At 43.9% G+C, this 13,188-nt stretch overlaps 1 protein-coding gene across 1 annotated transcript in view; it reads right to left on the reverse strand.

Annotated features, from left to right (window-relative positions):
* The window catches only part of CCDC12 (coiled-coil domain containing 12), an 84,001-nt gene that overhangs the window by 30,865 nt on the left and 39,948 nt on the right, over positions 1 to 13,188 (reverse strand). The window contains exon 2 of the mRNA XM_065398488.1: positions 5,651 to 5,721. Within this exon, the coding sequence (XP_065254560.1) occupies positions 5,651 to 5,721 (71 nt within the window). The remainder of the gene's footprint in view (positions 1 to 5,650; positions 5,722 to 13,188) is intronic.

Genomic DNA, 13,188 nt, shown 5'->3' on the forward strand with positions numbered 1-13,188 from the left:
TTCCTCCCCCTTCCCATTCCAGTGATGAGGCTTGTGGGAAGAGGTGCTCTGTGGGATAGCTGCCCATAATGCGCCGCTCCAAATGCCGCTGCAAGTGCCGCAAATGTGGTCACGCCACTGCGCTTGCAGCTGAGTGTGAACCCACAGCAGCGCTTTCCCTGCTGATGTCTCCAAGGGCTGGTTTAACTCCCAGCGCTCTACATCTGCAAGTGTAGACAAGGCCTTAGCCTAGAGTTTGTCAGGAAAATGGAAAAACACCCAATTGATTTGGCCACTGACAACTAGCAAATATGAGAACAGTGCATGTTGAGTGCTTTTCTGTCTATACTCTATGGTTTAAAATAAAGCTGCTGAAGTTTATGGTTAAGAACTCTTTAAAGCATAACTGTTTAAACAGACTTACCACAGAAGAAGGGGAATTGCCCCAATTACCAGACTGGCTCAGAAGTGTCAACCAGCAGCATAGATTCTTGGAAATCAGAATTCTCGGGGTATGTCTTCACTGCTCGCTGGATCGCCGGGCAGCCATCGATCCAGTGGGGATCGATTTATCGCGTCTAGTCTAGACGTGATAAATCAACCCCCGAGCGCTCTCCTGTTGACTCCTGTACTCCAGCACCGCGAGAGGTGCAGGCGGAGTCAACAGGGGAGCGGCAGCTGTCGACTCACCGCGGTGAAGACACCACGGTAAGTCGCTCTAAGTACGTCAACTTCAGCTACGTTATTCACATAACTGAAGTTGCGTAACTTAGATCGATCCCCTCCTCCCCCCCACAGTGTAGACCAGGGCTCGGAAATTCTCAAAAATCTAGGGCAGCAGAAGCGCTTCGAGGACACTCTGAAAGTACACCTTAAAAAGGGAGGCATCGACCCAACACACTGGGAGGACTTGGCGCGGAACAGAACACAGCGGTGTCACACCAGACACCAAACTAGAGCCCACCAAACCGTGCTCATGAGACAGAGAAGCGACAAAGGAGGAAAGAAAGGGCACAACAGTCCAGCCAACAACTATGTCTCCTCCAAGATTACACCTGTCACTTCAGTGGGAAAATCTGCAGGGCACGAATTGGGCTCCTCAGCCACCTAAAACCCATCAATAAACCCCTTTGGCAGACATCCTCGCATCGAGGGATATCCAAAGAAGAGATTCTTAGAAAGTGGCCCCATTAATAAGGTAAGAAAACCCATCAAGAATTCACCAGGGTTTGAAGCACTATATGTGTGGCTTTAAAAAAGTCTTTAAACCATAGTGACAACTCCAGAATGGTCCCAGCCAGGTGGGTCAGCTTGGTGGGATTTGTAGACTAACACAGAAGTATCTTTTTTCTTTTGGTACTCATCTGACCCCAGTACCATCTGAGCACCTCAGTATCTTTAATGCATTTATCCGCACAGCACCCATGTGGTAGGGCAGTGCTGTCATCTCCAATTTTATAGATGGGGAACTGAGGCACAGAAACTAAATGGCTTGCCCACGGTCACAAGGAAGGAAGTCTGTGGCAAAGGAGGGACTTGAACCTGGGTCACCCAAGTCCTAGGCTAGTGCCTTGTAACCCGGGAACCATCTTCTCAGTTCAGGCTCTCCAAGGCTTGTAGCACATCAAGACAGACAACACAGGGAAAAGGCAACAGAGGGTCCTGTGGCACCTTTAAGACTAACAGAAGTATTGGGAGCATAAGCTTTCGTGGGTAAGAACCTCACTTCTTCAGATGCAAGTCTTGCATCTGACTTGCATCTGAAGAAGTGAGGTTCTTACCCACGAAAGCTTATGCTCCCAATACTTCTGTTAGTCTTAAAGGTGCCACAGGACCCTCTGTTGCTTTTTACAGATTCAGACTAACACGGCTACCCCTCTGATACTTGACAACACAGGGAGAACTTCTGTGCAACAGTTATCCAAAGGGCTAGAAAACTTCTCTTTAAAGCAACTTATCTAATGATCACCTGGATCTTAAACGGAGTTATTCAACAAAAAGATGATTGTCACATTCTTTGTCGTATATAAGAATGACCATACTGGTCAGACCAATGGTCCATCTAGCCCAGGATCCTGTCTTCCGACCGTGGCCAATGACAGATGCTTCAAAGGAAATGAACAGAACAGGTCAATTAACAAGTGATCCATCCCCTGTCATCCAGTCCCAGCTTCTGGCAGTCAGAGGCTTAGGGACACCCAGAGCACTGGGTTGCATCCCTGACCATCTTGGCTAATAGCCATTGATGGACCTATCCTCCATGAACTAATCTAATTCTTTTTTGAACCCAGTTATAACTTTTGGCCTTCACAACGTCTCCTGGCAACGAGTTCTAGAGGTTGACTATGTGGTGTGTGAAGTAGTACTGCCTTATGTTTGTTTTAGACCTGCTGCCCATTAATTTCATCCGGTGACCCCTGGTTCTTGTGTTGTGTGAAGGGGTAAATAATATTTCCTTATTTACTTTCTGCAGACCATTCATGGTTTTATAGACCTCTAACACATCCCTTCTTAGTCATCTCTTTGCCAATCTGAGCAGTCCCAGTCTTTTTAATCTGTTCCATACCCCTAATCAGTTTTGTTGCTCTTCTCTGTACTTTTCCCAATTCTAAAATATCTTATTTCAGATGAGGCAACCAGAACTGCATGCAGTATTCAAGGTGTGGGTATATCATGGATTTATATAGTGGCATTATGATATTTTCTGTTTTATTATGTAGCCCTTTCCTAACGGCTCCTAACACTTTGTTACCTTTTTTTTTTTTGACTGCTACTGCTCATGGAGGCGATGTTTTCCGAGAATTATCCACAATGACTCCAAGATCTCTTTCTTGAGTGTTTACAGCTAATTTAGACCCTATCATTTTGTGTGCATCATTGGGATTATGCTGTCCAATGTGCATTACTTTGCATTTATTAATTCAGCCACATAGCAACCTGGTAGCTACACTGTTGGCAACGTGTAATCCTCTCTCCCAATCTCAAGTGCAGCAGGAGGTACACCTGGCCAAAGACAGCCAGAAGGAGCTTAGCAAAGCTGGTGAGGACGCAGGCAACTAAATAATTTTCTTCTGATGGTTTCCACAAGAAACCAAAGCTGGCGGCTCGGTTCTCTTTTTACAGACTCAGATCAGTCACGTTGGTTAGATGATACATCCAGGGTGTAAGTGTAGGTCACAAGATTATTTAGTGGACAATTACAATTCACTTGCCTGGATCAAGTTTTTGGTTGTCTTCAACTCCAGACAACAGGGTTTTTCTTAGCCTGCTGCATAGCCTCTGCAGTGCTACAGAAATACTGCTGCAACCTTAACTATGGGACAGCTAGCAGCTGTCCCATAAGCTTTGATTTCTATCTAGAGCCTACTGCTTCTCAAGTTCAGGATCAACCTGATCAGCCTCCCTTTAGTGACTAGCCAGACTCACAAGCACTAGTCCCTGTTTCAAGGGGCTGTGGTAGTTCAGAGACACTACTGGAAGATGCAAATCTAGAATGAAAGCAAGTTATCAGTTTCCTGGAGTTGCAGGCCACCCCTTATTTTTAAAAGAATTTTTGTCTGGTAAAGGAGTGAGCTAATAGTGAAATTCCTAAGTACATCAAAGAAGTTTAATTGCAACGCTAATATCTCTATCAGCTGAACAGTTAAAACTAAATTTGAGATTCAAACATCCACTACAGAGAAGAGACTGTTCTAATTTGCCTTGCAAAGTTACATTTGGATCCTGACAACACAGATAGTTGGACAGACATACTACCCAATAGATCGCAAGACCCTTGTGTAATTGCTATAGAAAGCAAACTTTACTCTTTTTACAACAAATTGTGCTTTCAAAAGCATGCGACTCCCCCTGACCTAGCCCTGAGCATGCATCTGTGGGCAGAGTTAGGCCCATTGACACAAAACTGACTTCTGACAGGGAGCAGCTGGTGTCACGCTTAAAGCTTTCTTCTCTCGTACAGCTGCTCTGAAGTTTCAAGGACACTGTACACAAGTGGAAAGACCCTTTGGCCTTTATGGCACCAGCCAGAGGTCAGGAGATTATGAGAGTTTCCAATAGTCCCTGGAGGAGAAGGTGGTTTGCCAATTCCAGAGTACACAGGCTGAAGATTTGGTATGAAACAATGCGACTTCTGGCACAGTTCGAGCTCCTCATTGTGCTGCCTGACAAGACATTTAAAAGGGAGGAACTATAGGGCTGAAAGTCAATAGAGGCTGTTTTTACGTCACTGTTAGGGCTCTCCAAAGAGAACATGGCTAATATCATTATAAACCAGGGTGTGGATGTACGAACGCATCCCCGATGGCATAATAATGCCATCTCTTATGGCAGAGATGCCACAGGTCTGCCACGTCTAGTCACAGCGTCACAATATGCATCATCTTGTTGCTCACTCAGTATATCAAGTGGCAGAGGGCTGGAATCTAATAGCAGCTCATTCATTATTCACCAGGCTCTATACTTGCAACTCTTGGCATGTCAGCTCACTTACCTTCTGCAGGGCCCCGCTACCCTTTCAGGTACAAGAACAGTTTGATACCCGAGTTTGCCTCTTCACCCTGCTCCATCCCACCAGTGGAGAATGACACCCGGGCAGTCCTTGCACACAGCACTTCCGCAGCAGAATTGAAATAGACCAGGGACACAATAGTGTCACTCTGCTCCTGTCAGCATCATTGAGCAAGTGTTCATGTGCAGAAGCAGCCGTTCAAATGCAGCTCTCCAGCAGGGGGATTTCTACACTGCCAGATGGTGAGGAAGAACGTGAAATTCCCTTGATCGCACACTAAATTCAAAGCCCCTGAGGCCTCTCTTGGGACCTGCAAATACTTATGGGTGGCAAAACCAACTAAAGAGTCAGCAGATTTTGCCATCAAGAAAAGCCTGTAGTTGATCAACTTTGTCTTTACACCATGCAGTTACAAGGAAAGCACAGCAGCAGGCCACAATTAATGTGAGCCCCATTTGGCCTTTGGGCCTTCACTCATGAGTGCCAAAAATAACTCCATGCTTAAGGCACGGCAGGAGGAGACAAAGATATAACCATGGAAGAAGGCTAAATTGGGTTCAGATTCTGATAATCCTCTGATTGTGTTCAGATTCTGATAATAATGATTCTGATAATCCTTCCCCTTGTGCGTCAGGCCCTAAGAGTATGTCTACACAGCAACTAGACACCCAGGGCTGGCCCGTGCCAACCAACTCGGGCTTGCAAAGCTCGGGCTGCGGGGCTTTCCATTGCCGAGGAGATGTCTGGGCTCAGGCTGGCGCCCAGACACTAGGACCATGCGAAGCGGGAGGGTCTCAGAGCTCCTGCTGGAGCCGGAAGTCTACACAGCCATGATACAGAGTCGCAACCGAGCCAGCTGGCACTGGCCAGCCACGGGTTTTCCTTCGGTGTGCAGACATACCCCGAGAATTACTCCCAAACAGAAGGGCTGTTTGCATTTCCTAAAGTGTCTGAAATGGAAACTTTCTTACTGATAATTTCCTTTTTGCTAGGGCTACACTGTCTGTGGTTTTTCACTGTATTCCCTCAATGTCAGATAATCTTCACAGTAAGATATCTGGGCACTGGAAGCCAAGGAAAGATCCTAATTAGCAAACCATGGAAAGCAGCACTAACACAACACACAGTCAGAGACAGCTGTCTGAAAAATAAACAAATTACTTGTGTTTGGTGGCATCCTCTTCGTCATCTTCTCTAAACTGCTTATTCTCAGGTTCACCATTGTCCTTATTCTGCAAAACAAAAAAGTTTCTGTCAGGCTTCTACTTTCCCGAATTATGCACAGTAACAAAAGAATGGAGCGGCACCAAAGCCACATTGAAAAGAGGACACAGGACCGATATGAACACCAGTGTTCTGTACAATTTAAACCTGACTTGCTTTTAGGCAAAGATAGCTGCAATTTTCACTGCGTCTAGTTTGCACCAAAGACAAGGACAATTAAATTATCTTCTCCTTAGAGGCAGCCATGACACTCAGAACGAATATTCTCCTTATTTCTGGATGTCCAAGCCAATTCAGCGAGCGAACAACAAGCCATGGTAAATTCTAAGCTAAGAGACCCGGTCTGCAGTATAATTCCAACCGTGTTTTAAACAACAGAGTAATGTTGATAGTAGGGCACTGTAGGGCGAAGAACAATGCAGTAGATTGGTAACAGCTGTGTACAGCTTCACCAGGTTGGGGAGGAGATCAGAGTTTAGATCCTGAGCTCCCCTGGCTAGGAGGGAAGGCAGAACTCTATTCTGGCCAATAACTGAAGTGATAGTGACTGGATCCGAAGGGAGCTACATGTTGATATGAAGAGTCCTATTACGTCCATCTCTCTGAGTGCAGGATTATTCCCTAGCACACAACCAGGTTGTGTTTACACTAGCCTGCTTTCTGAAACATATCCCACGTTTGCTAGCAATGGGTCAGCTACACCAGTGACAGCAACAATGGGAGCCCCGCGCTGCTTTTAGACAGGGCTCCAGGCAGCCGCTGACTTCTTTATCATTCAAAATAACTACGGAGGAAGTTTTAACAGGTTTACAAATCATTACTACGTAAATCAGAAACAAACCATTGATGGAGAGTCCTGTGGCACCTTTAAGACTAACAGATGTATTGGAGCATAAGCTTTCGTGGGTGAATACCCACTTCGTCAGATGCATCCGACGAAGTGGGCATTCACCCACGAAAGCTTATGCTCCAATACATCTGTTAGTCTTAAAGGTGCCACAGGACTCTCTGTTGCTTTTTACAGATCCAGACTAACACGGCTATCCCTCTGATACTTGAAAGCATTAATGATTACAACACTGAGCTTATCTTTTTTAGAGCAACATTACGCAGTAATAGAATAATCAAATCTCTATTTAGTAGGGTGTTACCATATTAGAGTGAGTCACTTTCCACTAGCCATGCTGTGTTTTCTTGTGATTGTAGTGAGTGCGACTACTGACTCTACTCATATTTATTAAACCAGCCATGTCCATCCACCTTAATATTAAAAAAATCAGATACGTGTGCTAGGATTTATTTGCAGGGGAATGTACTTTGAATAATCAATAAATGGTAACCAAACATCTAAGCATTTATTGGCCCTCTGTTCTGTTGAGTATGTAATTGAAGCATTATTCTTTCCATAACAATGCCCCATATTTTCGGAGCCATTCCTCTAACGTGGAGCTTTCCCCGCCCCCTCCAATGAGGCGCTATCAGTAACCCAGCAGCTATTAGCAGATGTGAAATTAATTCTTTGAACCTGACCAATTCCACCAGCAGGATTATCGAAGGATCATTTGGTAATCCTCCTGGGGCTTTTTGGTAATCATTTGGTAATTGCAACGTTATCTAATTAAAATATTATGATGCAAATCATTGCTGCTGCCACTGTTATATAATTGCAACGAATCTTAAAGTGTGACGCATGGCCAGAAAGGGTTAAGCATCCTGCAGGATAATTGACCCAGGTTCAACCTTTAGAGACATATTAGAAAGGTATGTAAATGGTAATTAGGGCCATTCCATGTTAGACAGGCTAGAACTTTGAAATGCAAACCTATATTGTTAGAAATTAAAGGGGATACTAATTGCACGTGTTTACTTATATCTTGTTTAATGATTAGCCATGTAAACAGACAGTTCCTGTCTGTCACTATAGCTATTAATTCAGAGCTCAAAAGGGAATATTGACATTTAGATGAATCTTGGGTGAAATAATGTCATTGTCTATATATCACTTTAAAGTTTCTGATAGACTGCCTAATAGATAAATTGCCTTATGTAAATCAGTGTAGCTAATTACCGATGATGCTTGGGAAACATGTGCACTTCAAAGTATCCGTGATTGCCTATTGTTCGCCTAAGGACTCCGAACTGTATAAAGATGACTTGGGTCCCAATCCTTTTTATCTCAGACCTGCTTGATGCTTCGTGCAGGGGAAGCTTAAGTCGTAAGGCTGAGATCCCAATCCTGACTGGACCACCCTGACTGTGAACATTTGGACTATAACCCATGAACTATTTCTGAAAGAACTCTTTGCAACTACAAAGCTCACCATCTCTGCTATGAATTCAATCTCAAGAACTGTGCTCATGTCTGTATGTACACTGATCTTTTAACCAATACTATCTCTCCTTTCTTTTTTAATAAATTTTAGTTTAGTTAATAAGGACTGGCTGTAAGGGTGTATTTGGGTAAGATCTGGAATATTTATCAACCTGGGAGGTAATGTGTCCGATCCTTGGGGATCGGTAGAACTTTCTTACATGATAAATAAGATTTTCAGTAATCCTCATCATATCTGACTTGGGTTTTTGGGTGGAGGCCTAAGGCGGGTTGCTTTACGGGAACTGTGTTATTGACTTCTGGGTAACCATTGAGGTATTATAGAAGCAGTTTTATGCTGGTTTGGTAAATCTAAGTATTGGAAAATCCACCAGCTTTGGAGATTGTCTGCCCCATTCTTTGCAGGTCACCCTAACTGAGTGACCTCAGTTGGCTCCCCTGGGACTCCGGCCACAGTAATAAATATCCAACAATTTATAATATTTCATTATGAAGCATATCCCAAAATTCTCTAATAACCGGACACGTGTACCATACCTCTTTCACCACAATTTCACCAACTTTTATCCCAATTCACTCTCTCTATATATATTTTAAACCTGTCTGATGGGAGGTACCATTGAAATAGATATTAAGGAATTTTCTTTTATTTTGCTACAGACTGAGGTTGCAGACTTTTTTCCCAGACCAAAGCCAATTCCTCTGGGGTAATTTGTCTATCCAATCCTTTTTTCCTTTGTGAATATGTGGATGTTTCTTTGTTAGGAAAGTTGTCAGCAAAGATTGACATAAATTAGTTATAATTTTTTATTTTCTAATCAACAAGAAGCCATCACTTCTACTAAAGTTGGCTTTCTGTGGAAAAGTTTTCTAGGAAATTGGGAAACATAATGCCTAACTTGAAAGTACTGGTACCAAAGGAGAGTGGGCCAGTTAAAGCAGGTTTTGGTTTCTAAATGAGTTAGAAAAGTTTCTTTGAACAGTTGGCCAAACATATGTATTTCATGGCTCTCCAAAACTTTAAAACTCTGCTGTATGATTTGGGTTAAAATTTGGATTATTTGCAATGGGTGTAATTAGCAAAGAAAATGAACGTATTATCTCTGGTTCTATCCCCCAACCCATACAGTAGCCTTTGCTAAAGGATTTATATAAATTGCACAAAGACATGCACATAGGTAGATTTGATTTGTTTTAATCCATGCTATCCTAGCAATATTTAGATTGCCACAATTTTCCTGTTCAATAAAGACCCAGTGTTTGCTTGAGCTGGCTGGCTTGATAGTACCATGTAACATTTAGAACTAGTTCACCCTGTTTAATGGAACTGTAGAGTATCTGCACTCTCTCTCTTTTCTTATTCTATATGAATTCTAACATTCTTTGTATTCTTGCTAGAGCTTTCCCAGAAGATTTTGAAACAAGAAAGATATCGTTGGCAAAATATTCAATTTGACTGTAAATATTCTTCCTCACCAAGAAACTGTGTATTTCCCTCAGCACGCAACCTTTGTTCATTTGCTGAAGTAGAGGTTTGACATCTTCTTCTGCTATCCCTCGATGCAAGGATGACGTCTGCCAAGGGGGTTCATTGGTGAGTATTTAAGTGGCAGAGGAACCGAATTCGTGCCCTGCAGATTTTCCCACAGAAGTGACAGGTGTAATCTTGGAAGAGACACAGTTGTTGGCTGGACTGTTGTGCCCTTTCTTTCCTCCTTTGTCGCTTCTCTGTCTCATGAGCACGTCTGTTCTCCTCAAAGTGGGCTGTGGCTTGGTGTATGGTGTGGTGCCACTATGTTCTGTTCCACGCCGAGTCCTCCCAGTTTGTTGGGCTGATGCCTCCCTTTTTAAGTTGTACTTTCAGTATGTCTTTGAAGCGCTTTGGATGCCCTCTGCAAGCCCTTCTTCCCTGATTTAACTGAGAGAAGAGTCCTTGATTCGGGAGGAGAGTGTCCAGCATACATACACAGTGGCGAGCCCAGCGGAGTTGGTATTTCATGACCTGCGTTTCTGCTGATGTTGGCTGCAGAGAGAACGCTGGTGTTACTGCGTCAGTCTTCCGAGCTGGTCCTGAGAATCCTCCTGAGGCAGTGCTCCTGGAACCGCTCCAGCCACTTGAGATGTCGTCTGTAGGTTACCCAGGTCTCACGCCCATAGAGAAGGGTGGGGATGACAACTGCCTTGTAAACCAAGATCTTAGTACCTGTTTGTAGATCCCTATCATTAAAGACTCATTGGAGTAGTCTTCCAAAGGATGTGCTGGCACAGTGGATCCTGTATTAAATTTCTGTGTCAATGCTGGCTGTTTGGGAGAGGTGGCAACCAAGGTACAGAAAATGGCTGTGACCCAGGCTGTGACAGGCATCTGCAAAAAGATTTAGGGTGCTTTACAGGTCGGCCTCTGTGTGTGCAAGAATGACACAGTCATCTGCATACTGAAGGTCAGTGATGCCAATTCTCGTGATCTTGGATTTTGTTTGGCGACATTGAAGATTGAGGAGTTGGCCATCCATACGATACTCAATCCCAAGTCCATCATGAAGGTGGTCGCGAATGAGAATCAGGATCACAGCAAGGTAAATGGAGAAGAGTGTTGGAGCAATGACACAGCCCTGCTTGACACCGGTGCAAATTATGAATGGTTCGGTCTCTGAGCCGTTGCACAGAATGGTGGCAGTCACCCCATCATGGAGTAGTCGGATGATGGAAATGAATTTCTGTGGACAGCCAAACCTACACAGCACCTTCCATAGGGCATCACAGTTGATAGAGTCAAAGGCCTTGGTTAGGTCGATGAATGTCATAACAGTTCCGGGTGTTGCTCTCTGCACTTTTCCTGAATCGGTCATGCCACGAAGATCATGTCGGTTGTGCCTCGGGATGACCTGAAGTCTCGCTGTGATTCAGGGAGGACTTCCTCGGCAAGGGGGGGGTGGGGGAGTGGGGAGGCAGTTTAGTAGGATCCAGCCAAGAATCTTCCCTGTGATGGCGAAGAGAGCAATACCTCTGTAGTTCCAGCACAAAATTTGACATCTTACAGCTGTTTCAGGTTGTTTGAGATTTAATTCCAAAGTATCTTATGGAATTTGTTGCCCACTTGCACCCAATGGTTTTCTGGAGGGACAACGTCTCTGTATCTGGAAAGTTACGCATAGTGATGTCTGACCCAGCTCACAGCAGCTTTACGTGACAGTTCTTAAGGCGTGTGTACCCTACAGCGGCACAACTCGAGTGCTGCAGCTGTGCTACTGTAGTGCAGTTGTTCCTCACATCGACGGACGGGTTTTTCTGTCCCTGTAATTAACCCACCTCTTTCAGAGGCGGTAGCTAAGCTGATAGAAGAATTCATCCATCAACTAAGCTGAGTCTACAGTGCAGGTTAGGTCAACCTAACTACATCATGCAAGGCATGAAATGTTTCACAGCCCTGAGCGATGTAGCTAGATTGACCTAAGTTTTAGGTGTAGACCAGGCCTCAGAACATTTGTGGCCATTGGCATCCTATCTACACTAGAGCTCCCACTGCAAATACCTAGCCATACCCCCTTCTACTATGGTCAATGATTAGATACAATGTGCTGAGAGAGTACGACAATGGGTGCAATAGAATCTCTCTCCCTGGTGTCTTCCTTGACGGGAGGGAGAGTGAATGAGGCATTGTCCCTTTTCTGGGTGAGAGTGAGTAGAGTAAAAGAGATAATAGGGATTGTGGCAAGTAGGGAGCATAAGAACGGCCACACTGGGTCAGGTCAATGGTCCACCTAGACCAGTATCCTGTCCTCTGGCAGTGGCCAGTTCCAGATGCTTCAGAAGGAATGAACAGAACAGGGCAATTTCAAGTGATCCATCCCATCATCCAGGCCCAGCTTCTGGCAGCTGCAGCTTTAGGGACACCCAGAGCATGGGGTTGCATACCTGACTATCTTGGCTAATAGCCATTGATGCACCTACCCTCCATGAACTTATCTAATGCTTTTTTGAACCCAGTTATACTTTTGGCCTTCACAACATCCCCTGGCAAAGAGTTCCACAGGCTGATGTGTGTTATGGGAAGAAGTACTTCCTTTTGTTTGTTTTAAACCTGCTGCCTATTAATTTCATTGGGTGACCCCTGATTCTTATGTTATGTGAAAGGATAAATAACACTTCATTATTCACTTTCTCCACACCACTCATGATTTTTTAGACCTCTATCATATCCCCCCCAAGTCGTCTCTTTTCTAAGCTGAACAATGCCTGTCTTCTTAATTTTTCCTTGTTTGGAACCTTTTCCATATGCATAATCATTACGGTTGCCCTTCTCTGTGCCTTTTCCAATTCAAATATATATGTTTTAGATGGGGCAACCAGAAATGCATGCAGTATTGATATGGCATTATGATATTTCTGTTTTATTATATATCCCTTTCCTAATGGTTCCTAACATTCTGTTAACTTTTTTTGACTGCCGCTGCACATTGAGAGGATGCTTTCAGAGAATTATCCCAATGACTCCAAGATCTCTTTCTTGAGTGATAACAGCTCATTTAAACCCCATCATTTTGTACATATAGTTGGAATTATTTTTTTCAAAGTGCATTACTTTGCATTTATCAACACTGAACTTCATCTACCATTTTGTCACCCAGTTTTGTGAGACCCCTTTGTACCTCTTCACAGTCAGCTTTGGACTTAACTATGATGAGTAACATTGTATCATCTGCAAATTTTGACACATCACTGTTTACCCCCTTTTCCAGATCATTCATGAATATGCTGAAGTCCCAGTAGATCCCTGGGGGACCCTTCTTTTTACCTCTTTCCATTGTGAAAACTAACCATTTATTCCTACCCTGTGTGTCCTATCTTTTACCCAGTCACAGATCCATGAGAGCACCTTCCCTCTTAGCCCAAGACTGTTTAGTTTGCTTAAGAGCCTTTGGTAAGGGATCTTGTCAAAGGCTTTCTGAAAGTCCAAATACATATATTAACTTGATCATCCTTTTCCACATGCTTGTTGACTCCCTCAAAGAACCCTAATATATTGGAGAGGCATGATTTCTCTTTACAAAAGCCATGTTGACTCTTCCCCAACACAGCATGTTCACCTACGTATCTGATAATTGTGTTCTTTACTATAGTTTCAGCCAATTTGCCTGGTACT

Source organism: Emys orbicularis, chromosome 2 (genome assembly GCF_028017835.1).
Source record: "Emys orbicularis isolate rEmyOrb1 chromosome 2, rEmyOrb1.hap1, whole genome shotgun sequence".
Classification (NCBI taxonomy): Eukaryota; Metazoa; Chordata; order Testudines; family Emydidae; genus Emys; species Emys orbicularis.